Here is a 27,752-nt window from a genome sequence, read left to right as displayed (position 1 = left end):
TCTCTATGTTTGGTATATTTTGATAAAAACTATACAGGACTTTCTACCATTTCTTATTAACAAAATTTTAGAACAGGCAGAACATTGGCATAAACCATGCTTTCAAGCACAAAAGTCCATAATGTACATAAATTCAAAAAAGGTTCCACATTTCTAAGAACCATAGATTTTATCATGCTTTCATGGCTGCTCTAAGTTTAGCAGACCTGGCTCGAGGATTTTTTGTAACTTCTTCCTCTGATGGCAGAATAACATGCTTGCTGAGTGAGATCCACTTTTTAAGCATAGCGTTTTCCATTTCCGCAGGTGTGTGTACAGACAAAGCACTACGATGTTTTGCTTTACCTAACCCAATAGTTTCAGGGGTCTTGTCAATGTCCACACCTAAAGAAAGTAAAGTTAGATGATACATTTCCAAAGTACAAGAATCAAATACTTATTTAGGTTAGGAGGAGTGGTAAGGATGGGAATTAATGAAAATCATCAAAGAAGAGGGGAAGAAAGATGTGCAACTGTGCTACCACCGAGAATATGGGAGGGTGTTGCAGAGATGGATGAAATGGATCTAGAATAATGTGGATGAAAGCAAAAACTGGTACTGTGACATATGCATGGGTATGAATTTATGCACATGTGAATATACAAACTATGCAAGAAATGGAAGGAATTAAGCATTCTAGAGAAATTTAAATGACTGTATAAATGGGTTTGAGGAGGAGAGGAAGGTGGTTGTACGGGGTGGTATGAAAGTGATAAAACTGGCAAGATGATAAGTAAATAAGGAGTGTCTGGAGTAAATGACAATGGATGTCTGCGCAAAGACCTTTTCAGCACAAGATGACTCACAGATTTACATGGATGAGAAATGATGGGAGTGAGGAACAAAAGATTTGATGGATTATGTGGCATTTGAAAAAAGGCTGAGCAAGGTTGCACTGGATGCTAGAGTTGTGAGAGGATTCATTACAAATTCTGACCATTTTACAGTTCTTGTGAAGGTTAGGGTTATGCAGAAGTGGAGGTATAGCATAAGAAGGAATGGAGAGGTAAAAGCCTTGCAAAGATGAACCAGAAAGAATGCAAGAAGTATGAAAAAGGGTGCCAGAAATTTTAGATGGAAGTGCAGTAAATGTAAAGATACAGTCATGTGAGAATGAAATGTTTAAAATGCTTAGAAGAAGACTGTAACAGGCTATAGAATTAGTAGTTGGATAAAAGGTGGTGCGGAATGTAAGTGGAAATGCATGGTGGATGGATTAGCAATGCTGTGAAGAGGAAAAAGTTTAAATGAAAGTTCAGTAAATGTAGAGATACAGTAAGGTATGAATGGGAAGTATAAAATCTTTAGAGAATGACTAAAGGTTGTAGAATTAGTAGTTCGGTACATGGTTGCGACATGTAGGAATAAAAATGGAAATGCATGGTAAATGGATTAAAAATGCTAAAACATTTCACTTCCAATACATCCATTGTCTTCAGTACAATGCTGTCTATAGCACAAGCCTCGCAACCATATCATATTGTTGGAACTACTGTTCCTTCAAACATGCACATTTTTGCTCTCTGAGATGACTCTCACTTTCCACACAATCTTCCTTGCTTCCAGAACCTTCGCCCCCTCCCACATCCTATAACTCACTTCCACTTCCATGCCTTGGTAAAAACTTTTCACTGCTTCTAGCAACTTACCTTCCACACCATATACTCTTAAAACCTTCCACAAAGCATCTCTATCAACCCTATCATATGCCTTCTCCATATCCCTAAGTGCTACATACAAATCCATTTGTTTTTCTATGTATTTTTCACACATTCTTCAAAGCAAACACCTGATCCACCATCCTCCACCACTTCTAAAACCACAATGCTCCTCCCCAATCTGATCCTCTCTATATGCCTTCACCCTCTCAATCAATACCATCCCATATAATTTCCCAGGAAGACTCAACAAACTTATGCCTCTGTAGTTTGAACACTCACCTTCATCCCCTTTGCCTTTGCACAATGGCACTATGCATGCATTCTGCTAATCCGTAGGCACTTCACATGGTCCATTCATACAATGAATATCCTTACCAACCAATCAACAAAACAGTCACCCCCTTTTTTTAATAAATTCCACTGCAGTACCATCCAAAGCGTCCACCTTGCTGGATTTCATTTTCCACAAAGCTTTCACTACCTCTTCTCTCTTCGCCAAATCATTCTCCCAGACACTTTGTACACCACCCCAACCAAAACACCCTATATCTGCCACTCTTATCATCAAACACATTCAAATGAGAGTTGGGGTGAGAGAGTATCATCAAATTTTAGGGGAAATAAAAAGAAGTGTTGGAAGGAGGTAAATAAAGTGTGCAAGTCAAGAGAACAAATGGGAACATTGATGAAAGGGGCAAATGGGGAGGTAATAACAAGTAGTGATGAAGTGAGGAGATGGAGTGAGTATTTTGAGGGTTTGTTGAATGTGTCTGATGATAGAGTGGCAGATGTGGGGTGTTTTGGTCGGGGTGGTGTGCAAAGTGAGGAGGGTCAGAGAGAATGGTTTGGTAAACAGAGAAGAGGTAGTGAAAGCTTTGCTGAAGACGAAAGCTGCCAAGGCGGTGGGTTTAGATGGTACCGCAGTGGAATTTATTAAAAGGGGGGGTGACTGTGCTGTCACTTGGTTGGTATGTATGGATCATGGTTGAATCATGGTGAAGTTTCTGAGGATCGGAAGAATGCATGCATAGTGCCATTGTACAAAGGCCATTGTACAAGTTAATTGGGAGGTAAGTATGAATGGAGAAAAACTGGAGGAAGTGAAGTGTTTTGGATATCTGGGAGTGGACTTAGCAGCGGATGGAACCTTGGAAGCGGAAGTGAGTCACAGGGTGGGGGATGGGGCAAAGGTTCTGGGAGCGTTGAAAAATGTGTGGAAGGTGACAACATTACCTCGGAGAGCAAAAATGAGTATGTTTGAAGGTATAGTGGTTCCAACAATGTTATATGGTTGCAAGGCATGGCCTATAGATAGGGTTGTGTGGAGGAGGGTGGATGTGTAGGAAATTAAATGTATGAGGACAATATGTGATGTGAGGTGGTTTGGTTGAATAAGTAATGAAAGGGTAAGAGGGGTGTGTGGCAGGGGTGTGTAATGTCCCAATGGTTGTTTAATTTGTTTATAATGAGGAAGAAAGAATAGACAGCCACATGGGTGAGAGGAGTGCAAAATATAATAACATTATGGTGAAATAGCAGGATATAGACAACTCACCTGTTATATGACGTTTAACAATTGTATCTTCAAGTGAATGAAATGATACAGCCACTAAAACACCTTTTGGTTGAAGATAATAATGAGCTAGGCGGAGTCCATAGTCCAGCTCATTGAGCTCATTGTTTACAAGAATCCGAAGAGCCTGTAATGAAAGTAAAAAAATCAAAATTACAACATGTATGTGATACAACAAAGTAAAATTTCATAAAGATAATACTATGCAACATCCTTTATATCATTCATTACCTTCACAGTGGCCGGCATGATACCTGGAAAAGCATTCCCCAATCATGGCCATCTTGGATAAAAGGTAAGACAGTGAGAATGGGAAAAAAGATGAAGTACTAAGTAATTTGAGCTCCTCTTGTGTATGCAGATCTGAGACATAAAGGTGGAAAGGTCATAGAAATAGGGAAAGACTAAAGACAGATGAGAAAAAAAAGTGTTATAACTGTCAATCCTATCATGGTTGGTCTCCATAAAGAAGTTATGGTAAGCAGTAGCCATAATAAGAGGGTCACAGGTCCAGGGTTTAGGAGATGGGACAAATGCAAACAGTACATAAGAGCTGTGGCTTAGATAGGATCTGTGGAATACAGAAAGGTAGCAACATCACAGCAACTACAAGGTGATGGCTGAAGAGAGGTGACAGCATGAGAGTTCATAAGGTACAATGCTTTCGATTCCACTATGGCTAGGATGGTGGTGTAAGAAGCGCCATCCCAAAATATCCATTTCTGAGAAGCATGTTTTGTAATGTTCATTGTATAGGGTTACTATGACAGAGTGGAGGATATGGTTATGCCCAACATGTTATTGTTATTTCTGAGATGAATTGCAGCATTTTCAAATGTAACAGAAGGAACATAGTGAATTTAAAAACACATGAATGAAAGTAGTATGTTACCACTGCTAAATTTCACCAGATCACTGCTTCTCCATTACATATGTTGCAAAGGCCAAAACTAAAACAGGAAATATGTTCAGAGAAAAAAAATATCAATGAGCATTGGAGGGACATAATGAAAGGTGAAACATGTGCATGGGACCGACTGAAATGGAACAACGTAGTATATAGGGGTTGACATGCTGTCAATGAACTGAACCACAGCAAGTGAAGTAAACCACAGCTCCCTTTCCACATCCAGGCCCCACACAACTTTCCATGGTTTACCCCAGACGCTTCACATGCCCTGATTCAATCCACTGACAGCACGTCAGCCCCGGTATACCACATCGATCCAATTCACTCTATTCCTTGCCCTCCTTTCACCCTCCTGCATGTTCAGGCCCCGATCACACAAAATCTTTTTCACTCCATCTTTCCACCTCCAATTTGGTCTCCCACTTCTCCTCGTTCCCTCCACCTCCGACACATATATCCTCTTGGTCAATCTTTCCTCACTCATTCTCTCCATGTGCCCAAACCATTTCAAAACACCCTCTTCTGCTCTCTCAACCACACTCTTTTTATTTCCAAACATCTCTCTTACCCTTACATTACTTACTCAATCAAACCACCTCACACCACACATTGTCCTCAAACATTTCATTTCCAGCACATCCACCCTCCTGCGCACAACTCTATCCATAGCCCACGCCTTGCAACCATACAACATTGTTGGAACCACTATTCATTCAAACACACCCATTTTTGCTTTCCAAGATAATGTTCTCGACTTCCACACATTCTTCAAGGCTCCCAGGATTTTCGCCCCCTCCCCCACCCTATGATTCACTTCCGCTTCCATGGTTCCATCCGCTGCCAGATCCACTCCCAGATATCTAAAACACTTTACTTCCTCCAGTTTTTCTCCATTCAAACTTACCTCCCAATTGACTTGACCCTCAACCCTACTGTACCTAATAACCTTGCTCTTATTCACATTTACTCTTAACTTTCTTCTTTCACACACTTTACCAAACTCAGTCACCAGCTTCTGCAGTTTCTCATATGAATCAGCCACCAGCGCTGTATCATCAGCGAACAACAACTGACTCACTTCCCAAGCTCTCTCATCCACAACAGACTTCATACTTGCCCCTCTTTCCAAAACTCTTGCATTCACCTCCCTAACAACCTCATCCATAAACAAATTTTAACAACCATGGAGACATCACACACCCCTGCCGCAAACCTACATTCACTGAGAACCAATCACTTTCCTCTCTTCCTACACGTACACATGCCTTACATCCTTGATAAAAACTTTTCACTGCTTCTAACAACTTGCCTCCCACACCATATATTCTTAATACCTTCCACAGAGCATCTCTATCAACTCCATCATATGCCTTCTCCAGATCCATAAATGCTACATACAAATCCATTTGCTTTTCTAAGTATTTCTCACATACATTCTTCAAAGCAAACACCTGATCCACACATCCTCTACCACTTCTGAAACCACACTGCTCTTCCCCAATCTGATGCTCTGTACATGCCTTCACCCTCTCAATCAATACCCTCCCATATAATTTACCAGGAATACTCAACAAACTTATACCTCTGTAATTTGAGCACTCACTCTTATCCCCTTTGCCTTTGTACAATGGCACTATGCATGCATTCCACCAATCCTCAGGCACCTCACCATGAGTCATACATACATTAAATAACCTTACCAACCAGTTAACAACACAGTCACCCCCTTTTTTAATAAATTCCACTGCAATACCATCCAAACCTGCTGCCTTGCCGGCTTTCATCTTCCACAAAGCATTTACTACCTCTTCTCTGTTTACCAGACTTGTGTGAGGAAGTACGAGGAGAGAATGAGTACAGAATGGAAAAAGGTGAGAACAATGGAAGTAAGGGGAGTGGGGGAGGAATGGGATGTATTTAGGGAATCAGTGATGGATTGCGCAAAAGATGCTTGTGGCATGAGAAGAGTGGGAGGTGGGTTGATTAGAAAGGGTAGTGAGTGGTGGGATGAAAAAGTAAGATTATTAGTGAAAGAGAAGAGAGAGGCATTTGGACGATTTTTGCAGGGAAAAAATGCAATTGAGTGGGAGATGTATAAAAGAAAGAGACAGGAGGTCAAGAGAAAGGTGCAAGAGGTGAAAAAGAGGGCAAATGAGAGTTGGGGTGAGAGAGTATCATTAAATTTTAGGGAGAATAAAAAGATGTTCTGGAAGGAGGTAAATAAAGTGCGTAAGACAAGGGAGCTAATGGGAACCTCAGTGAAGGGCGCAAATGGGGAGGTGATAACAAGTAGTGGTGATGTGAGAAGGAGATGGAGTGAGTATTTTGAAGGTTTGTTGAATGTGTTTGATGATAGAGTGGCAGATATAGTGTTTTGGTTGAGGTGGTGTGCAAAGTGAGAGGGTTAGGGAAATATATATATATATATATATATATATATATATATATATATATATATATATATATATATATATATATATATATATATACATATATTATCCCTGGGGATAGGGGGGAAAGAATACTTCCCACATATTCCCTGCGTGTCGTAGAAGGCGACTAAAAGGGGAGGGAGCGGGGGGCTGGAAATCCTACCCTCTCTATTTTTTTTTTATTTTTCCAAAAGAAGGAACAGAGAAGGGGGCCAGGTGAGGATATTCCCCCAAAGGCCCAGTCCTCTGTTCTTAACGCTACCTCGCTAATCCGGGAAATGGCGAATAGTTTGAAAAAAAAAAAAAAAAAAAAAAAAAAATATATATATATATATATATATATATATATATATATATATATATATATTCTTTTTTATACTATTCGCTATTTCCCGCGATAGCGAGGTAGCGTTAAGAACAGAGGACTGGGCCTTTGAGAGAATATCCTCACCTGGACCTCTTCTCTGTTCCTTCTTTAAAAAAAAAAAAAAAAAAAAAAAAAAAAAAAAAAAAGAGAGAGAGGGGAGGATTTCCAGCCCCCCGCTCCCTTCCCTTTTAGTCGCCTTCTACGACACGCAGGAAATACGTGGGAAGTATTCTTTCTCCCCTATCCCCTGGGAATAATTGTTATCAAGTAGAAAAATAATCCAATAACGACAAAGCCTGTGTGTTTTTGTGAAATGGCTATACCTATGAGCTTAACTGCCATTCAGGAAGACCACTACCACGTACAAGAGGTGAACAAAGGGAATGCAGTCATGCTAACACAACAGGAAAACAGAAAAGTAATCGACAAGAAGAAGCAACTGACTGTTAAATTACACTACATATATGTAACGTACTGCAAGCAAGATTTTTATATGGTTGTGCTTAAAGTGAAAAATCAGTAAGGGATAAAGAAAATAATACTGAAACTGTCCTGTCAATAATACCGCATTTGTCTCTCACCAAGGGAAGCTCATAAGGTGAACTACTTCTGATTTATCTCTATCCTCAAGAAATGTGAAGAAAAAAGCCTCCAAAATGTGTCAGCAGTAGCTGTAATCTATATAGTACCATTACTCAATAAATGGTTTAGTATCAACTGGTACTTCTAATGAAAATTTGCCAAAAATCTTTCTTCTGTATTTTCACTCTCATTGTTACTAAAATATTTACTGTTAAAGATTACCTCACAACTGTAAAGATTACTATTTTGAAATGTACCAGATGCACATTGGTTATTCATCCTGTTGAACATGAAAAGGTTGTTATTGATTGATAATGTAAATTGTCACTTACATATAGCTAAGGCCTCAAATTACTACTGAATTAAAAAGAAAATCAAATTTCCTTTAATGGTATATTAATGAAGAAGAATTTGACATTGATGAATAACCAATGTGCATCTGGTATATATATATATATATATATATATATATATATATATCCCTGGGGATAGGGGATTAAGAATACTTCCCATGTATTCCCTGCGTGTCGTAGAAGGCGACTAAAAGGGGAGGGAGCGGGGGGCTGGAAATCCTCCCCTCTCATTTTTTTTTTTTTCCAAAAGAAGGAACAGAGGGGGCCAGGTGAGGATATTCCAAAAAAGGCCCAGTCCTCTGTTCCTAACGCTACCTCGCTAACGCGGGAAATGGCGAATAGTTTAAAAAAAAAAAAAAATATATATATATATATATATATATATATATATATATATATCTTCTGAAACCACACTGCTCTTCCCCAATCTGATGCTCTGTACATGCCTTCACCCTCTCAATCAATACCCTCCCATATAATTTACCAGGAATACTCAACAAACTTATACCTCTGTAATTTGAGCATTCACTCTTATCCCCTTTGCCTTTGTACAATGGCACTATGCACGCATTCCGCCAATCCTCAGGCACCTCACCATGCGTCATACATACATTAAATAACCTTACCAACCAGTCAACAATACAGTCACCCCCTTTTTTAATAAATTCCACTGCAATACCATCCAAACCTGCTGCCTTGCCGGCTTTCATCTTCCGCAAAGCTTTCACTACCTCTTCTCTGTTTACCAAATCATTTTCCCCAACCCTCTCACTTTGCACACCACCTCGACCAAAACACCCTATATCTGCCACTCTATCATCAAACACATTCAACAAACCTTCAAAATACTCACTCCATCTTCTCACATCACCACTACTTGTTATCACCTCCCCATTTGCGCCCTTCACTGAAGTTCCCATTTGCTCCCTTGTCTTACGCACTTTATTTACCTCCTTCCAGAACACCTTTTTATTCTCCCTAAAATTTAATGATACTCTCTCACCCCAACTCTCATTTGCCCTTTTTTTCACCTCTTGCACCTTTCTCTTGACCTCCTGTCTCTTTCTTTTATACATCTCCCACTCAATTGCATTTTTTCCCTGCAAAAATCGTCCAAATGCCTCTCTCTTCTCTTTCACTAATACTCTTACTTCTTCATCCCACCACTCACTACCCTTTCTAATCAACCCACCTCCCACTCTTCTCATGCCACAAGCATCTTTTGTGCAATCCATCACTGATTCCCTAAATACATCCCACTCCTCCCCCACTCCCCCCGCTTCCATTGTTCTCACCTTTTTCCATTCTGTACTCAGTCTCTCCTGGTACTTCCTCACACAGGTCTCCTTCTCAAGCTCACTTACTCTCACCACCCTCTTCACCCCAACATTCACTCTTCTTTTCTGAAAACCCATACAGATCTTCACCTTAGCCTCCACAAGATAATGATCAGACATCCCTCCAGTTGCACCTCTCAGCACATTAACATCCAAAAGTCTCTCTTTCGCACGCCTGTCAATTAACACGTAATCCAATAACGCTCTCTGGCCATCTCTCCTACTTACATAAGTATACTTATGTATATCTCGCTTTTTAAACCAGGTATTCCCAATCATCAGTCCTTTTTCAGCACATAAATCTACAAGCCCTTCACCATTTCCATTTACAACACTGAACACCCCATGTATACCAATTATTCCCTCAACTGCCACATTACTCACCTTTGCATTCAAATCACCCATCACTATAACCCGGTCTCGTGCATCAAAACCACTAACACACTCATTCAGCTGCTCCCAAAACACTTGCCTCTCTTGATCTTTCTTCTCATGCCCAGGTGCATATGCACCAATAATCACCCACCTCTCTCCATCAACTTTCAGTTTTACCCATATTAATCGAGAATTTACTTTCTTACACTCTATCACATACTCCAACAACTCCTGTTTCAGGAGTATTGCTACTCCTTCCCTTGCTCTTGTCCTCTCACTAACCCCTGACTTTACTCCCCAGACATTCCCAAACCACTCTTCCCCTTTACCCTTGAGCTTCGTTTCACTCAGAGCCAAAACATCCAGGTTCCTTTCCTCAAACATACTACCTATCTCTCCTTTTTTCACATCTTGGTTACATCCACACACATTTAGGCACCCCACTCTGAGCCTTCGAGGAGGATGAGCACTCCCCGCGTGACTCCTTCTTCTGTTTCCCATTTTAGAAATGGCCCAACCCACCCCATACACATGTATATACATACGTCCACACACGCAAATATACATACCTACACAGCTTTCCATGGTTTACCCCAGACGCTTCACATGCCTTGATTCAATCCACTGACAGCACGTCGCTCCAATTCACTCTATTCCTTGCCCTCCTTTCACCCTCCTGCATGTTCAGGCCCCGATCACACAAAATCTTTTTCACTCCATCCTTCCACCTCCAATTTGGTCTCCCTCTTCTCCTCGTTCCCTCCACCTCCGACACATATATCCTCTTGGTCAATCTTTCCTCACTCATTCTCTCCATGTGCCCAAACCATTTCAAAACACCCTCTTCTGCTCTCTCAACCACGCTCTTTTTATTTCCACACATCTCTCTTACACTTACGATACTTACTCGATCAAACCACCTCACACCACATATTGTCCTCAAACATCTCATTTCCAGCACATCCATCCTCCTGCGCACAACTCTATCCATAGCCCACGCCTCGCAACCATACAACATTGCTGGAACCACTATTCCTTCAAACATACCCATTTTTGCTTTCCGAGATAATGTTCTCGACTTCCACACCTTCTTCAAGGCTCCCAGAATTTTCGCCCCCTCCCCCACCCTATGATCCACTTCCACTTCCATGGTTCCATCCGCTGCCAGATCCACTCCCAGATATCTAAAACACTTCACTTCCTCCAGTTTTTCTCCATTCAAACTCACCTCCCAATTGACTTGACTCTCAACCCTACTGTACCTAATAACCTTGCTCTTATTCACATTTACTCTTAACTTTCTTCTTTCACACACTTTACCAAACTCAGTCACCAGCTTCTGCAGTTTCTCACATGAATCAGCCACCAGCGCTGTATCATCAGCGAACAACAACTGACTCACTTCCCAAGCTCTCTCATCCCCAACAGACTTCATACTTGCCCCTCTTTCCAAAACTCTTGCATTCACCTCCCTAACAACCCCATCCATAAACAAATTAAACAACCATGGAGACATCACACACCCCTGCCACAAACCTACATTCACTGAGAACCAATCACTTTCCTCTCTTCCTACACGTACACATGCCTTACATCCTCGATATATATATATATATATATATATTATCCCTGGGTATAGGAGAGAAAGAATACTTCCCACGTATTCCCTGCGTGTTATAGAAGGCGACTAAAAGGGAAGGGAGCAGGGGACTGGAAATCCTCCCCTCTCGTTTTTAGTTTAACTAATGAAGGAACAGAGGAGGGGTCCAAGTGAGGATATTCCCTCAAGGGCTCAGTCCTCTGTTCTTAACGCTACCTTGCTGACGCGGGAAATGGCGAATAGTATGAAATTTTTTTTTTTCTTTTTTGCTGTCTCCCACATTTGCGAGGTAGCGAAAAAAAAAATATATATATATATATATATATATATATATATATATATATATATATATATATATATATATATTTTTTTTTTCAAACTATTCGCCATTTCCCGCATTAGCGAGGTAGCGTTAAGAACAGAGGACTGGGCCTTTTTCGGAATATCCTCACCTGGCCCCCTCTGTTCCTTCTTTTGGAAAATTAAAAAAAAAAAAAAAATATATATATATATATATATATATATATATATATATATATATATATATATATATATATATATATATATAAAATATATATATATATATATATATATATATATATATATATATATATATATATATATATATATATATATATTTCTTTTCTTTCAAACCTGTTTGCCATTTCCTGCCCTAGCAAGGTAGCATCAAGAACAGAGGACTGAGCCTTAGAGGAAAATCCTCAATTGGCTCCTTCCATTGTCGCTGTCTCCCGCATTAGTGAGGTAGCGCAGAAACAGACAAAAGAATGGCCCAACCCACACACATACACATGTATATACATAAACGTCCACACAAGCACAAATAAATACCTATACATTTCAATGTACACACACACACACATATATATATATATATATATATTATCCCTGGGGATAGGGAAGAAAGAATACTTCCCACGTATTCCCTGTGTGTCGTAAAAGGCGACTAAAAGGGAAGGGAGCGCGAGGCTGGAAATCCTCCCCTCATTTTTTTTTTTTCCAAAAGAAGAAACAGAGAAAGGGGCCAGGTGAGGATATTCCCTCAAAGGCCCAGTCCTCATCCTCTGTTCTTAACGCTACCTCGCTAATGCGGGAAATGGCGATTAGTATAGAAAAAAAAAAATATATATATATATATATATATATATATATATATATATATATATATATATATATATATTTTTTGCTTTGTCGCTGTCTCCCGTGTTTGCGAGGTAGCGCAAGGAAACAGACGAAAGAAATGGCCCAACCCACCCCCATACACATGTATATACATACGTCCACACACGCAAATATACATACCTACACAGCTTTCCATGGTTTACCCCAGATGCTTCACATGCCTTGATTCAATCCACTGACAGCACGTCAACCCCGGTATACCACATCGCTCCAATTCACTCTATTCCTTGCCCTCCTTTCACCCTCCTGCATGTTCAGGCCCCGATCACACAAAATCTTTTTCACTCCATCTTTCCACCTCCAATTTGGTCTCCCTCTTCTCCTCGTTCCCTCCACCTCCGACACATATATCCTCTTGGTCAATCTTTCCTCACTCATTCTCTCCATGTGACCAAACCATTTCAAAACACCCTCTTCTGCTCTCTCAACCACGCTCTTTTTATTTCCACACATCTCTCTTACCCTTACGTTACTTACTCGATCAAACCACCTCACACCACACATTGTCCTCAAACATCTCATTTCCAGCACATCCATCCTCCTGCGCACAACTCTATCCATAGTCCACGCCTCGCAACCATACAACATTGTTGGAACCACTATTTCTTCAAACATACCCATTTTTGCTTTCCGAGATAATGTTCTCGACTTCCACACATTCTTCAAGGCTCCCAGAATTTTCGCCCCCTCCCCCACCCTATGATCCACTTCCGCTTCCATGTTTCCATCCGCTGCCAGATCCACTCCCAGATATCTAAAACACTTCACTTCCTCCAGTTTTTCTCCATTCAAACTCACCTCCCAATTGACTTGACCCTCAACCCTACTGTACCTAATAACCTTGCTCTTATTCACATTTACTCTTAACTTTCTTCTTTCACACACTTTACCAAACTCAGTCACCAGCTTCTGCAGTTTCTCACATGAATCAGCCACCAGCGCTGTATCATCAGCGAACAACAACTGACTCACTTCCCAAGTTCTCTCATCCCCAACAGACTTCATACTTGCCCCTCTTTCCAAAACTCTTGCATTCACCTCCCTAACAACCCCATCCATAAACAAATTAAACAACCATGGAGACATCACACACCCCTCCCACAAACCTACATTCACTGAGAACCAATCACTTTCCTCTCTTCCTACACGTACACATGCCTTACATCCTCGATAAAAACTTTTCACTGCTTCTAACAACTTGCCTCCCACACCATATATTCTTAATACCTTCCACAGAGCATCTCTATCAACTCTATCATATGCCTTCTCCAGATCCATAAATGCTACATACAAATCCATTTGCTTTTCTAAGTATTTCTCACATACATTCTTCAAAGCAAACACCTGATCCACACATCCTCTACCACTTCTGAAACCACACTGCTCTTCCCCAATCTGATGCTCTGTACATGCCTTCACCCTCTCAATCAATGTGAATGTGTTTGATGATAGAGTGGCAGATATAGGGTGTTTTGGTCGAGGTGGTGTGCAAAGTGCGAGGGTTAGGGAAAATGATTTGGTAAACAGAGAAGAGGTAGTAAAAGCTTTGCAGAAGATGAAAGCCGGCAAGGCAGCAGGTTTGGATGGTATTGCAGTGGAATTTATTAAAAAAGGGGGTGACTGTATTGTTGACTGGTTGGTAAGGTTATTTAATGTATGTATGACTCATGGTGAGGTCCCTGAGGATTGGCGGAATGCGTGCATAGTGCCATTGTACAAAGGCAAAGGGGATAAGAGTGAGTGCTCAAATTATAGAGGTATAAGTTTGTTGAGTATTCCTGGCATATATATATATATATATATATATATATATATATATATATATATATATATATATACATACACAGGCATATACATATAAACACATGTACATAATTCATACTTGCTGCCTTTATTCATTCCCTTTGCCACCCTACCACACATGAAAAAACATCGCCCTCCACCCCTGCATGCGCGAGGTAGCACTAGGAAAAGACAAAGGCCACATTCGTTCACACTCAGTTTCTAGCTGTCATGTATAATGCACCGAAACCACAGCTCCCTTTCCATATCCAGGCCCCAAAAAACTTTCCATGGTTTACCACAGATGCTTTACATGCCCTGGTTCAATCCACTGACAGCACGTCGATCCCAGTATACACATCATTCCAATTCACTCTATTTCTTGCATGCCTTTCACCCTCCTGCATGTTCAGGCCCCGATCACTCAAAATCTTTTTCACACCATCCTTCCACCTCCAATTTGGTCTCTCACTTCTCCTCGTTCCCTCCACCTCTGACACATATATCCTCTTTGTCAATCTTTCCTCACTGATTCTCTCCATGTGACCAAACCATTTCAATACACCCTCTTCTGCTCTTTCAACCACACTCTTTTTACTACCACACATCTCTCTTACCCTTTCATTACTTACTCGATCAAACCACCTCACACCACATATTGTCCTCAAACATCTCATCTCCAAACATCCACCCTTCTCCGCGCAACCCTATCTATAGCCCACGCCTCGCAACCATATAACACTGTTGGAACCACTATTTCTGCAAACATACCCATTTTTGCTTTTCGAGATAATGTTCTCACGTTCCACACAGTTTTCAACACTCCCATAACTTTCACCCCCTTCCCCACCCTGTGACTCACTTCTGCTTCCATGGTTCCATATGCTGCCAAATCCACTCACAGTTATCTAAAACACTTCACTTCCTCCAGTTTTTCTCTATTCAAACTTACTTCCCAATTGACTTGTCCCTCAACCCTACTGAACCTTGCTCTTATTCACATTTACTCTCAGCTTTCTTCTTTCACATGCTTTATCAAACTCAGTCACCAACTTCTGCAGTTTCTCACCCAAATCAGCCACCAGCGCTGTATCATCAGCAAACAATAATTGACTCACTTCCCAAGCCCTTTCATCCACAACAGACTGCATACTTGCCCCTCTCTCCAAAACTTTTGCATTCACCTCCCTAACAACCCATCCATAAACAAATTAAACAACCATGGAGACATCACACACCCCTGCCGCAAACCGACATTCACTGGAAACCACTCACTTTCCTCTCTCCCCACTCCTACACATGTCTTACATCCACGATAAAAACTCTTCACTGCTTCTAGCAACTTACCTCCTACACCATATACTCTTAATACCTTCCACAGAGCATCTCTATCAACTCTATCATATGCTTCTCCAGATCCATAAATGCTACATACAAATCCATCTGCTTTTCTAAGTATTTCTCACATACATTCCTCAAAGCAAACACCTGATCCACACATCCTCTACCACTTCTGAAACCACACTGCTCCTCCCCAATCTGGTGCTCTGTACATGCCTTGACCCTCTAAATCAATACCCTCCCATATAATATCCCAGGAATACTCAACAAACTTATACCTCTGTAATTTGAACAGTCACCTTTATCCCTTTGCTTTTGTACAATGGCACTATACAAGCATTCCACCAATCCTCAGGCACTTCATCATGAAGCATACATAAATTGAATATCCTCACCAACCAGTTAACAACAAAGTCACCCCCTTTTTTTAATAAATTCCACAGCAACACCATCCAAACCTGTCACCTTGCCGGCTTTCATCTTCTGCAAAGCTTTCACTACTTCTCTGTTTACCAAATCATTCTCCCTGACCCTCTCACTTCGCACACCACTCCGACCAAAACACCCTATATCTGCCACTCTATCATCAAAAACATTCAACAAACCTTCAAAATACTTACTCCATCTCCCTCTCACTTCACTACTACTTGTTATTAACTCCCCATTTGCCTCCTTCACCGATGTTCCCATTTGTTCTCTTGTCTTACGCACTTTATTTACCTCTTTCCAAACTATCTTTTTATTTTCCCTAAAATTTAATGATACTCTCTCACCCCAACTCTCATTTGCCCTCTTTTTCACCTCTTGCACCTTTCTCTTGACCTCTTGCCTCGTTCTTTTATACATCTCCCAGTCATTTGCACTATTTCCATGCAAAAATTCCCCAAATGCCTCTCTCTTCTCTTTTACTTCTTCATCCTACCACTCACTACCCTTTCTAATCTGCCCACCTTCCACCTTTCTCATGCCAAAGGCATCTTATGCACAAGCCATCACTGCTTCCCTAAATACATCCCATTTCTTCCCTACTCCACTTATGTCATAGGTATGTATATGTGCCTGTGTGGGTGTTTATGTATATACATGTGTATGTGGGTGGGTTGGACCATTCTTTCAACTGTTTCCTTGTGCTACCTCGCTAACATGGGAGACAGCGTCAAAGTATAATAAATAAAATAAGAATATATATATATATATATATATATATATATATATATATATATATATATATATATATATTTTTTTTTTTTTTTGCTTTGTCGCTGTCTCCCGCGTTTGCGAGGTAGCGCAAGGAAACAGACGAAAGAAATGGCCCAACCCCCCCCCCCCCCCCATACACATGTATATACATACGTCCACACACGCAAATATACATACCTACACAGCTTTCCATGGTTTACCCCAGACGCTTCACATGCCTTGATTCAATCCACTGACAGCACGTCAACCCCGGTAAACCACATCGCTCCAATTCACTCTATTCCTTGCCCTCCTTTCACCCTCCTGCATGTTCAGGCCCCGATCACACAAAATCTTTTTCACTCCATCTTTCCACCTCCAATTTGGTCTCCCTCTTCTCCTTGCTCCCTCCACCTCCGACACATATATCCTCTTGGTCAATCTTTCCTCACTCATCCTCTCCATGTGCCCAAACCACTTCAAAACACCCTCTTCTGCTCTCTCAACCACGCTCTTTTTATTTCCACACACCTCTCTTACCCTTACGTTACTCACTCGATCAAACCACCTCACACCACACATTGTCCTCAAACATCTCATTTCCAGCACATCCATCCTCCTGCGCACAACTCTATCCATAGCCCACGCCTCGCAACCATACAACATTGTTGGAACCACTATTCCTTCAAACATACCCATTTTTGCTTTCCGAGATAATGTTCTCGACTTCCACACATTCTTCAAGGCTCCCAGAATTTTCGCCCCCTCCCCCACCCTATGATCCACTTGCGCTTCCATGGTTCCATCCGCTGCCAGATCCACTCCCAGATATCTAAAACACTTCACTTCCTCCAGTTTTTCTCCATTCAAACTCACCTCCCAATTGACTTGACCCTCAACCCTACTGTACCTAATAACCTTGCTCTTATTCACATTTACTCTTAACTTTCTTCTTCCACACACTTTACCAAACTCAGTCACCAGCTTCTGCAGTTTCTCACATGAATCAGCCACCAGCGCTGTATCATCAGCGAACAACAACTGACTCACTTCCCAAGTTCTCTCATCCCCAACAGACTTCATACTTGCCCCTCTTTCCAAAACTCTTGCATTTACCTCCCTAACAACCCCATCCATAAACAAATTAAACAACCATGGAGACATCACACACCCCTGCCGCAAACCTACATTCACTGAGAACCAATCACTTTCCTCTCTTCCTACACGTACACATATATATATATATATATATATATATATATATATATATATATATATATATATATATATATATATATATATAAGTGATAGAGATGGAAAGCAAAAAGGCGTTTTTCATGAATGTACTGGAAAAGTTGAGGTCCAGATAAACTTTTGGTCTGTCAATGCTTTATTATGGCGAATGACCAACTACCTACCCTCATGTATCCAAGATATGGTTGTACTTTGTGTAATGAAGACAATTGAGAAACATCATAAGCCAATATTCCAGTTTCGTGATAAGAGAAGTGGACCAGGCAGTATGATACAGTGGTTAAACTGATGACAACTACTATTGACGTTTGTGTAAATAAATTATACATTTCCCTTTTCCATAGCCAGAGGTTGAACCATTATGTGACATTCATTTTTCATTTCATTTCAAACTAGAAGTTTCAGTTTTCTAAATTATTTCTTACATTTTTCATATGTATAAATATATATATATATATATTTTCTTTCTTTCTTTTAAACTATTCGCCATTTCCCGCGTTAGCGAGGTAGCATTAAGAACAGAGGACTGGACCTTTGAGGGAATACCCTCACCTGGCCCAATTCTCTGTTCCTTCTTTTGGAAAATTAAAAAAAAACGAGAGGGGAGGATTTCCAGCCCCCCGCTCCCTCCCCTTTTAGTCGCCTTCTACGACACGCAGGGAATACGTGGGAAGTATTCTTAATCCCCTATCCCCAGGGATAATATATATATATATATATATATATTCCCTGGGGATAGAGGAGAAAGAACACTTCCCACGTATTCCCTGCGTGTCGTAGAAGGCGACTAAAAGGGGAGGGAGCGGGGGGCTGGAAATCCTCCCCTCTCGTTTTTTTTTAATTTTCCAAAAGAAGGAACAGAGAATTGGGCCAGGTGAGGGTATTCCCTCAAAGGCCCAGTCCTCTGTTCTTAACGCTACCTTGCTAATGCGGGAAATGGCAAATAGTTTGAAAGAAAAAGAAAGATTATATATATATATATATATATATATATATATATATATATATATATATATATATATATATATGTGTGTGTGTATATGTGTGTATGTGTGTATGTATGTGTGTATATATATATATATATATATATATATATATATATATATATATATATATATTTTTTTTTTTTTTTCTTTTTTTTTTTTTATACTTTGTCGCTGTCTCCCGCGTTTGCGAGGTAGCGCAAGGAAACAGACGAAAGAAATGGCCCAACCCCCCCCCATACACATGTATATACATACGTCCACACACGCAAATATACATACCTACACAGCTTTCCATGGTTTACCCCAGACGCTTCACATGCCTTGATTCAATCCACTGACAGCACGTCAACCCCGGTATACCACATCGCTCCAATTCACTCTATTCCTTGCCCTCCTTTCACCCTCCTGCATGTTCAGGCCCCAATCACACAAAATCTTTTTCACTCCATCTTTCCACCTCCAATTTGGTCTCCCTCTTCTCCTCGTTCCCTCCACCTCCGACACATATATCCTCTTGGTCAATCTTTCCTCACTCATTCTCTCCATGTGCCCAAACCACTTCAAAACACCCTCTTCTGCTCTCTCAACCACGCTCTTTTTATTTCCACACATCTCTCTTACCCTTACGTTACTCACTCGATCAAACCACCTCACACCACACATTGTCCTCAAACATCTCATTTCCAGCACATCCATCCTCCTGCGCACAACTCTATCCATAGCCCACGCCTCGCAACCATACAACATTGTTGGAACCACTATTCCTTCAAACATACCCATTTTTGCTTTCCGAGATAATGTTCTCGACTTCCACACATTCTTCAAGGCCCCCAGAATTTTCGCCCCCTCCCCCACCCTATGATCCACTTCCGCTTCCATGGTTCCATCCGCTGCCAGATCCACTCCCAGATATCTAAAACACTTCACTTCCTCCAGTTTTTCTCCATTCAAACTCACCTCCCAATTGACTTGACCCTCAACCCTACTGTACCTAATAACCTTGCTCTTATTCACATTTACTCTTAACTTTCTTCTTTCACACACTTTACCAAACTCAGTCACCAGCTTCTGCAGTTTCTCACATGAATCAGCCACCAGCGCTGTATCATCAGCGAACAACAACTGACTCACTTCCCAAGCTCTCTCATCCCCAACAGACTTCATACTTGCCCCTCTTTCCAAAACTCTTGCATTTACCTCCCTAACAACCCCATCCATAAACAAATTAAACAACCATGGAGACATCACACACCCCTGCCGCAAACCTACATTCACTGAGAACCAATCACTTTCCTCTCTTCCTACACGTACACATGCCTTACATCCTCGATAAAAACTTTTCACTGCTTCTAACAACTTTCCTCCCACACCATATATTCTTAATACCTTCCACAGAGCATCTCTATCAACTCTATATATATATATATATATATATATATATATATTATCCCTGGGGATAGGGGTGAAAGAATACTTCCCATGCATTCGTGTCGTAGAAGGCGACTAGAGGGGACGGAAGCGGGGGGCCAGAAATCCTCCCCTCCTTGTATTTTAACTTTCTAAAAATGGGAAACAGAAGGAGTCACGCGGGGAGTGCTCATCCTCCTCGTAGACTCAGATTGGGGTGTCTAAATGTGTGTGGATGTAACCAAGATGTGAAAAAAGGAAAGACAGGTAGTATGTTTGAGGAAAGGAACCTGGATGTTTTGGCTCTGAGTGAAACGAAGCTCAAGGGTAAAGGGGAAGAGTGGTTTGGGAATGTCTTGGGAGTAAAGTCAGGGGTTAGCGAGAGGACAAGAGCAAGGGAAGGAGTAGCACTACTCCTGAAACAGGAGTTGTGGGAGTATGTGATAGAATGTAAGAAAGTAAATTCTCGATTAATATGGGTAAAACTGAAAGTTGATGGAGAGAGACGGGTGATTATTGGTGCATATGCACCTGGGCATGAGAAGAAAGATCATGAGGCAAGTGTTTTGGGAGCAGCTGAATGAGTGTGTTAGTGGTTTTGATGCACGCGACCGGGTTATAGTGATGGGTGATTTGAATGCAAAGGTGAGTAATGTGGCAGTTGAGGGAATAATTGGTATACATGGGGTGTTCAGTGTTGTAAATGGAAATGGTGAAGAGCTTGTAGATTTATGTGCTGAAAAAGGACTGGTGATTAGGAATACCTGGTTTAAAAAGTGAGATATACATAAGTATACGTATGTCAGTAGGAGAGATGGCCAGAGAGCGTTATTGGATTACGTGTTAATTGACAGGCACGCGAAAGAGAGACTTTTGGATGTTAATGTGCTGAGAGGTGCAACTGGAGGGATGTCTGATCACTATCTTGTGGAGGATAAGGTGAAGATTTGTATGGGTTTTCAGAAAAGAAGAGTGAATGTTGGGGTGAAGAGGGTGGTGAGAGTAAGTGAGCTTGGGAAGGAGACTTGTGTGAGGAAGTACCAGGAGAGACTGAGTACAGAATGGAAAAAGGTGAGAACAATGGAAGTAAGGGGAGTGGGGGAGGAATGGGATGTATTTAGGGAATCAGTGATGGATTGCGCAAAAGATGCTTGTGGCATGAGAAGAGTGGGAGGTGGGTTGATCAGAAAGGGTAGTGAGTGGTGGGATGAAGAAGTAAGATTATTAGTGAAAGAGAAGAGAGAAGCATTTGGACGATTTTTGCAGGGAAAAAATGCAATTGAGTGGGAGATGTATAAAAGAAAGAGACAGGAGGTCAAGAGAAAGGTGCAAGAGATGAAAAAGAGGGCAAATGAGAGTTGGGGTGAGAGAGTATCATTAAATTTTAGGGAGAATAAAAAGATGTTCTGGAAGGAGGTAAATAAAGTGCGTAAGACAAGGGAGCAAATGGGAACTTCAGTGATGATAGATTGGCAAATATAGGGTGTTTTGGTCGAGGTGGTGTGCAAAGTGAGAGGGTTAGGGAAAATGATTTGGTAACAGAAAAGAGGTAGGAAAAGCTTTGGGGAAGATGAAAGCCGGCAAGGCAGCAGGTTTGGATGGTATTGCAGTGGAATCTATTAAAAAAAGGGGGTGACTGAATTGTTGACTGGTTGGTAAGGTTATTTAATGTATGTATGACTCATGGTGAGGTCCCTGAGGATTGGCGGAATGCGTGCATAGTGCCATTGTACAAAGGCAAAGGGGATAAGAGTGAGAGCTCAAATTACAGAGGTATAAGTCTGTTGAGTATTCCTGGTAAATTATATGGGAGGGTATTGATTGAGAGGGTGAAGGCATGTACAGAGCATCAGATTGGGGAAGAGCAGTGTGGTTTCAGAAGTGGTGGAGGATGTGTGGATCAGGTGTTTGCTTTGAAGAATGTATGTGAGAAATACTTAGAAAAGCAAATGGATTTGTATGTAGCATTTATGGATCTGGAGAAGGCATATGATAGAGTTGATAGAGATGCTCTGTGGAAGGTATTAAGAATATATGGTGTGGGAGGCAAGTTGTTAGAAGCAGTGAAAAGTTTTTATCGAGGATGTAAGGCATGTGTACGTGTAGGAAGAGAGGAAAGTGATTGGTTCTCAGTGAATGTAGGTTTGTGGCAGGGGTGTGTGATGTCTCCATGGTTGTTTAATTTGTTTATGGATGGGGTTGTTAGGGAGGTGAATGCAAGAGTTTTGGAAAGAGGGGCAAGTATGAAGTCTGTTGTGGATGAGAGAGCTTGGGAAGTGAGTCAGTTGTTGTTCGCTGATGATACAGCGCTGGTGGCTGATTCATGTGAGAAACTGCAGAAGCTGGTGACTGAGTTTGGTAAAGTGTGTGAAAGAAGAAAGTTAAGAGTAAATGTGAATAAGAGCAAGGTTAATTTATTAGGTACAGTAGGGTTGAGGGTCAAGTCAATTGGGAGGTAAGTTTGAATGGAGAAAAACTGGAGGAAGTAAAGTGTTTTAGATATCTGGAAGTGGATCTGGCAGCAGATGGAACCATGGAAGTGGAAGTGAATCATAGGGTAGGGGAGGGGGCGAAAATCCTGGGAGCCTTGAAGAATGTGTGGAAGTCGAGAACATTATCTCGGAAAGCAAAAATGGGTCTATTTGAGGGAATAGTGGTTCCAACAATGTTGTATGGTTGCGAGGTGTGGGCTATGGATAGAGTTGTGCGCAGGAGGGTGGATGTGCTGGAAATGAGATGTTTGAGGACAATGTGTGGTGTGAGGTGGTTTGATCGAGTAAGTAATGTAAGGGTAAGAGAGATGTGTGGAAATAAAAAGAGCGTGGTTGAGAGAGCAGAAGAGGGTGTTTTGAAATGGTTTGGGCACATGAAGAGAATGAGTGAGGAAAGATTGACCAAGAGGATATATGTGTCGGAGGTGGAGGGAACGAGGAGAAGTGGGAGACCAAATTGGAGGTGGAAAGATGGAGTGAAAAAGATTTTGAGTGATCGGGGTCTGAACATGCAGGAGGGTGAAAGGCGGGCAAGGAATAGAGTGAATTGGATCGATGTGGTATACCGGGGTTGACGTGCTGTCAGTGGATTGAATCAGGGCATGTGAAGCGTCTGGGGTAAACCATGGAAAGTTGTGTGGGGCCTGGATGTGGAAAGGGAGCTGTGGTTTTGGGCATTATTGCATGACAGCTAGAGACTGAGTGTGAACGAATGGGGCCTTTGTTGTCTTCTCCCATCGCTACCTCGCACACATGAGGGGGGAGGGGGATGGTATTCCATGTGTGGTGAGGTGGTGATGGGAATGAATAAAGGCAGACAGTGTGAATTGTGTGCATGGGTATATATGTATGTGTCTGTGTGTGTATATATATGTGTACATTGAGATGTCTAGGTATGTATATTTGCGTGTGTGGATGTGTATGTATATACATGTGTATGGGGGTGGGTTGGGCCACTTCTTTCGTCTGTTTCCTTGCGCTACCTCACAAACATGGGAGACAGCGACAAAGCAAAATAAAAAAAAAAAATAATATATATCTTTGTTTTTCTTCTTTCATGCATTCGCCATTTCAAGCATCAGTGAGGTAGCATCAAGAACAGATAACTGAGCCTTATAGGGAAAATCCTCACTTAGCTCTTTTCTCTGTTCCTTCTTTTGGAAAAGTCAAAACTGGAGGGGAGGATTTCCAGCCACCAGCTCCCTCCTCTTTTATGACACACAGGGAATACATGGGAAGTATTCTTTTTCCCTTATTCCCAGGGATAATGTATATGAATATATTTTTTTCATACATATTTGCCATTTCCCACATTAGCAAGGTAGTGTTAAGAACAGAGGACTGAGCCTTACAGAGAAAATCCTCACTTGGCCCCCTTCTCTGTTCCCTCTTTTGGAAAAGTAAATTCTAAATTGTCGTGGGTAAAACTGAAAGTGGATGGAAAAAGATGGGTGATTATTGGTGCTTATGCACCTGGTCATGAGAAGAAAGATCATGAGAGGCAAGTGTTATGGGAGCAGCTAAGTGAGTGTGTCAGCAGCTTTGATGCACGAGACTGGGTTTTAGTTATGGGGATTTAAATGCGAAGGAGAGTAATGTGGTAGTTGAGAGTATAATTGGTGTCCATGGGGTATTCAGTATTGTGAATGGAAATGGTGAAGAGTTTGTGGATTTGTGTACTGAAAAAAGAATGGTGATTGGGAATACCTAGTTTAAAAAGAGAGATATACATCAGTATACATATGTGAGTAGGAGAGATGGTCAAAGGGCATTATTGGATCATGTGTTAACTGATGGACGTGTAAAAGAGAGACTTTTGGATGTTAATGTGCTGAGAGCGGATGTCTGATCAGTATCTTGTGGAGGCGAAGGTGAAGATTTATAGAGGTTTCCAAAAACGAATGTTGAGGAGAAGAAAGTGGTGAAAGTAATAGAGCTTGGAAAGGAGACTTGTGTGAGAAAGTACCAGAAGAGACTGAGTGCAGAATGGCAAAAGGAGAGAGCAAATGATATGAGGAGAGTGGATGAGGAATGGGATGCATTTAGGGAAGCAGTGATGGCTTGTGCAAAAGATGCATGTGGCACGACAAAGGTGGGAGATGGGCAGATTAGAGAGGGTAGTGAGTGGTGGGATGAGAAGGAAAGTTGTTAGTAAAAGAGAAAAGAGAGGCATATGAATGATACTTGCAAGGAAGGAGTGCAAGTGACTGGGAGATTTATAAAACAAAGCCACAGGAGGTCAAGAGAAAGTTGCAAGGGTTGAAAAATAGGGCAAATGAGAGCTGGGGTGAGAAAGTATCATTAAATTTTAGGGAGGATAAAAAGATGCTTTGGAAGGAGGTAAATAATGGGCATGAGGTAAGAGAACAAATGGGAACATCAGTGAAGGGGGCAAGTGGAGAAGTTATAACAGGAAGTGAGGAGATGGGGTGAGTATTTTGAAGATTTGTTGAATGTCACTGAAGATAGAGTGGCAGATATAGGGTGCTTTAGTCATGGTGGTGTGTGAAGTGAGAGGGTCAGGGAGAATGGTTTGGTGATGAGAGAAGAGGTGGTGAAAGCTTTGTGGAAGATGAAATCCGGCAAGGCGGTGAGTTTGGATGGTACTGCAATGGAATTTATCAAAAATGGGTGACTGTGCTGTTGATGGGTTGTTAAGGATATCCAATGTATGTATGGCCCATGGTGAGGTGCCTGAGGATTGGCAGAATGCATGCATAGTGCCACTGTATAAAGGCAAAGAGGATAAAGGTGAGTGTTCAAACTACAAAGGCATAAGTTTGTTAAGAGGATAAAGGTGAGTGTTCAAACTACAAAGGCATAAGTTTGTTGAGTATTCCTGGGAAATTATATGGGAGGATATTGAGTGAGAAGGTGAAGGCATGTACAGAGCGTTAGATTGGGGAAGAGCAGTGTGGTTTCAGAAGTGGCAGAGGATGAGTGGATCAGGTGTTTACTTTGAAGAATATATGTGAAAAATACTTACAAAAACAAATGGATTTGTATGAAGCATTTATGGATCTGGAGAGGGCATACAATAGGGCTGATAGAGATGCTTTGTGGAACATTTTAAGAGTAGCACATGCCTCGCAACCATATAATATTATTGGAACTACTATTCCTTCAAATGTACCCATTTTTGCACTCCGAGATAATGTCCTTTCTTTCCACACATTCTTCATCACTCCCAGATTCTACGCCCCCTCCCCCACACCATGATTCACTTCCACTTTCGTGGTTCCATTTCCTGCTAAGTCCACTTCCAGATCTCTAAACCTCTTCAATTTCTCCAATTTTTTTCCATTCAAACTCATATCCCAACTAACTTGTTCCTCAACCCTGCTAAATCTAAAAACCTTGCCCTTATTCACATTTATTCAACTTTCTACTCTCACACAGTTTTCCAAAGTAAGCCACCAACTTCTGCAGTTTCTCACTCGAATGAGTCACCAGTGCTATATCATCAGTGAACAATAAATGACTCACTTCCCAAGCCCTCTCATCCCAATAGACGACATATTCACCCCTCTCTCCAAAACTCTTGCATTTACTTCTATTTACTTCCCAACTATCCCACCCATAAACAAATCAAACAACCACAGTGACATCACACACCCCTGCCCCAGACCAACCTTTACTGGGAACCAATCACTCTCCTCTCTTCCTACTCATACACATGCCTTACATCCTTGATAAAAACTTCTCACTGCTTCTAGCAGCTTACCTCCTACACCATGTACTCTTAAGACCTTCCACAAAGCATCTTTATCCACCCTGTCATTTTGCCAATCCTCAGGCACTTCACCATGATCTAGACATACATTGAATATCCTTACCAATCAATGAAGAAGATAGTTGCCCCTTTTTCAATAAATTTCTCACTTGTAGCTGGACTCTGCCTGCATGAAGATACACCACAAGTGAAAAATCATCCATAATGAAGATGTCTTATTGGGAGTACAATCTCATGAAAGAATTTCTCACTTGGATGAAGTCCACATTTCACTACTTTTGGAGGTAGCACAGCCTCTGGATAATCATCCTAAGTAACACCATGAATTTTTCTTAGAAAGAAATCCTAGGATAATTATAAATAAAATAAGTGAATAAATATTTCACCTGAAAAGTTTTGGTAGCTGGATGGGAATATCTCTGCAACTTGTCAAATCTGCACTTTTCTCCAATCAGTGACTTTACGAGCTCTGCTAACTCTTGGGTAGTATGAAGCTTTCTAAATAAATATCGGGACTCAACCACACCTCGAGCAATTGTTCGAGCATGCTTTTCTTCTCCATAGTACTTCAGTACTTTGTACAAGGAAACTTCATCTATGTGAGTAAGTATATCTGAAGCTGTCAATTGGCATGGATCTCTAAAAAGACAGAAAAACAGCATGATTACTATTACCAATTCTGCTATCAATAATAATAATAATAATAATAATAATAATAATAACAATAATGTTATTATCATCATCATAATACTTGATCACTGTTTCCCACATCAGCGAGGTAGTGCCAGGAAACAGATGAAGAACAGTCCATCCACTCATATGCAAACATATACAAATAAATGCCCATACACACACATATACATATCAACATTTTTTATTTTATTATTTTGCTTTGTCGCTGTCTCCCGCGTTTGCGAGGTAGCACAAGGAAACAGACGAAAGAAATGGCCCAACCCACCCCCATACACATGTATATACATACACACACGCAAATATACATACCCATACATCTCAATGTACACATATATATACACACACAGACACATACATATATACCCATGCACACAATTCACACTGTCTGCCTTTATTCATTCCCATCACTACCTCGCCACACATGGAATACCATCCCCCTCCCCCCCTCATGT

At 41.1% G+C, this 27,752-nt stretch overlaps 1 protein-coding gene across 1 annotated transcript; it reads right to left on the bottom strand.

Annotated features, from left to right (window-relative positions):
* LOC139749092 (probable methyltransferase-like protein 15 homolog) lies at nt 1-27,284 on the bottom strand. Its single transcript, XM_071662639.1, has 3 exons — nt 26,994-27,284; nt 3,257-3,401; nt 1-384 (listed from the first exon to the last, which is right to left on the bottom strand). The coding sequence occupies exons 1-3, from the start codon at nt 27,267-27,269 to the stop codon at nt 173-175; spliced, it is 633 nt and encodes a 210-aa protein (XP_071518740.1). The 5' UTR covers nt 27,270-27,284; the 3' UTR covers nt 1-172.
* Between the last annotated feature and the right edge of the window lie 468 nt (nt 27,285-27,752).

The sequence above is a fragment of the Panulirus ornatus genome, chromosome 6 (assembly GCF_036320965.1).
Source record: "Panulirus ornatus isolate Po-2019 chromosome 6, ASM3632096v1, whole genome shotgun sequence".
Classification (NCBI taxonomy): domain Eukaryota; kingdom Metazoa; phylum Arthropoda; class Malacostraca; order Decapoda; family Palinuridae; genus Panulirus; species Panulirus ornatus.
The sequence above is the reverse complement of the archived record's forward strand: the minus strand, read 5'-3'. Positions and strand labels throughout refer to the sequence as shown.

What these genes read in the sequence shown, in the direction of transcription:
- LOC139749092 (XM_071662639.1), bottom strand. Translation starts at nt 27,269, where the DNA reads ATGCTGTTTTTCTGTCTTTTTAGAGATCCATGCCAATTGACAGCTTCA. An exon ending in CAGCTACCAAAACTTTTCAG is followed by an intron (nt 3,402 to 26,993) that starts GTGAAATATTTA and finishes CTTTCATTACAG; the next exon opens with GCTCTTCGGATTCTTGTAAA. An exon ending in TGTTAAACGTCATATAACAG is followed by an intron (nt 385 to 3,256) that starts GTGAGTTGTCTA and finishes TACTTTCTTTAG; the next exon opens with GTGTGGACATTGACAAGACC.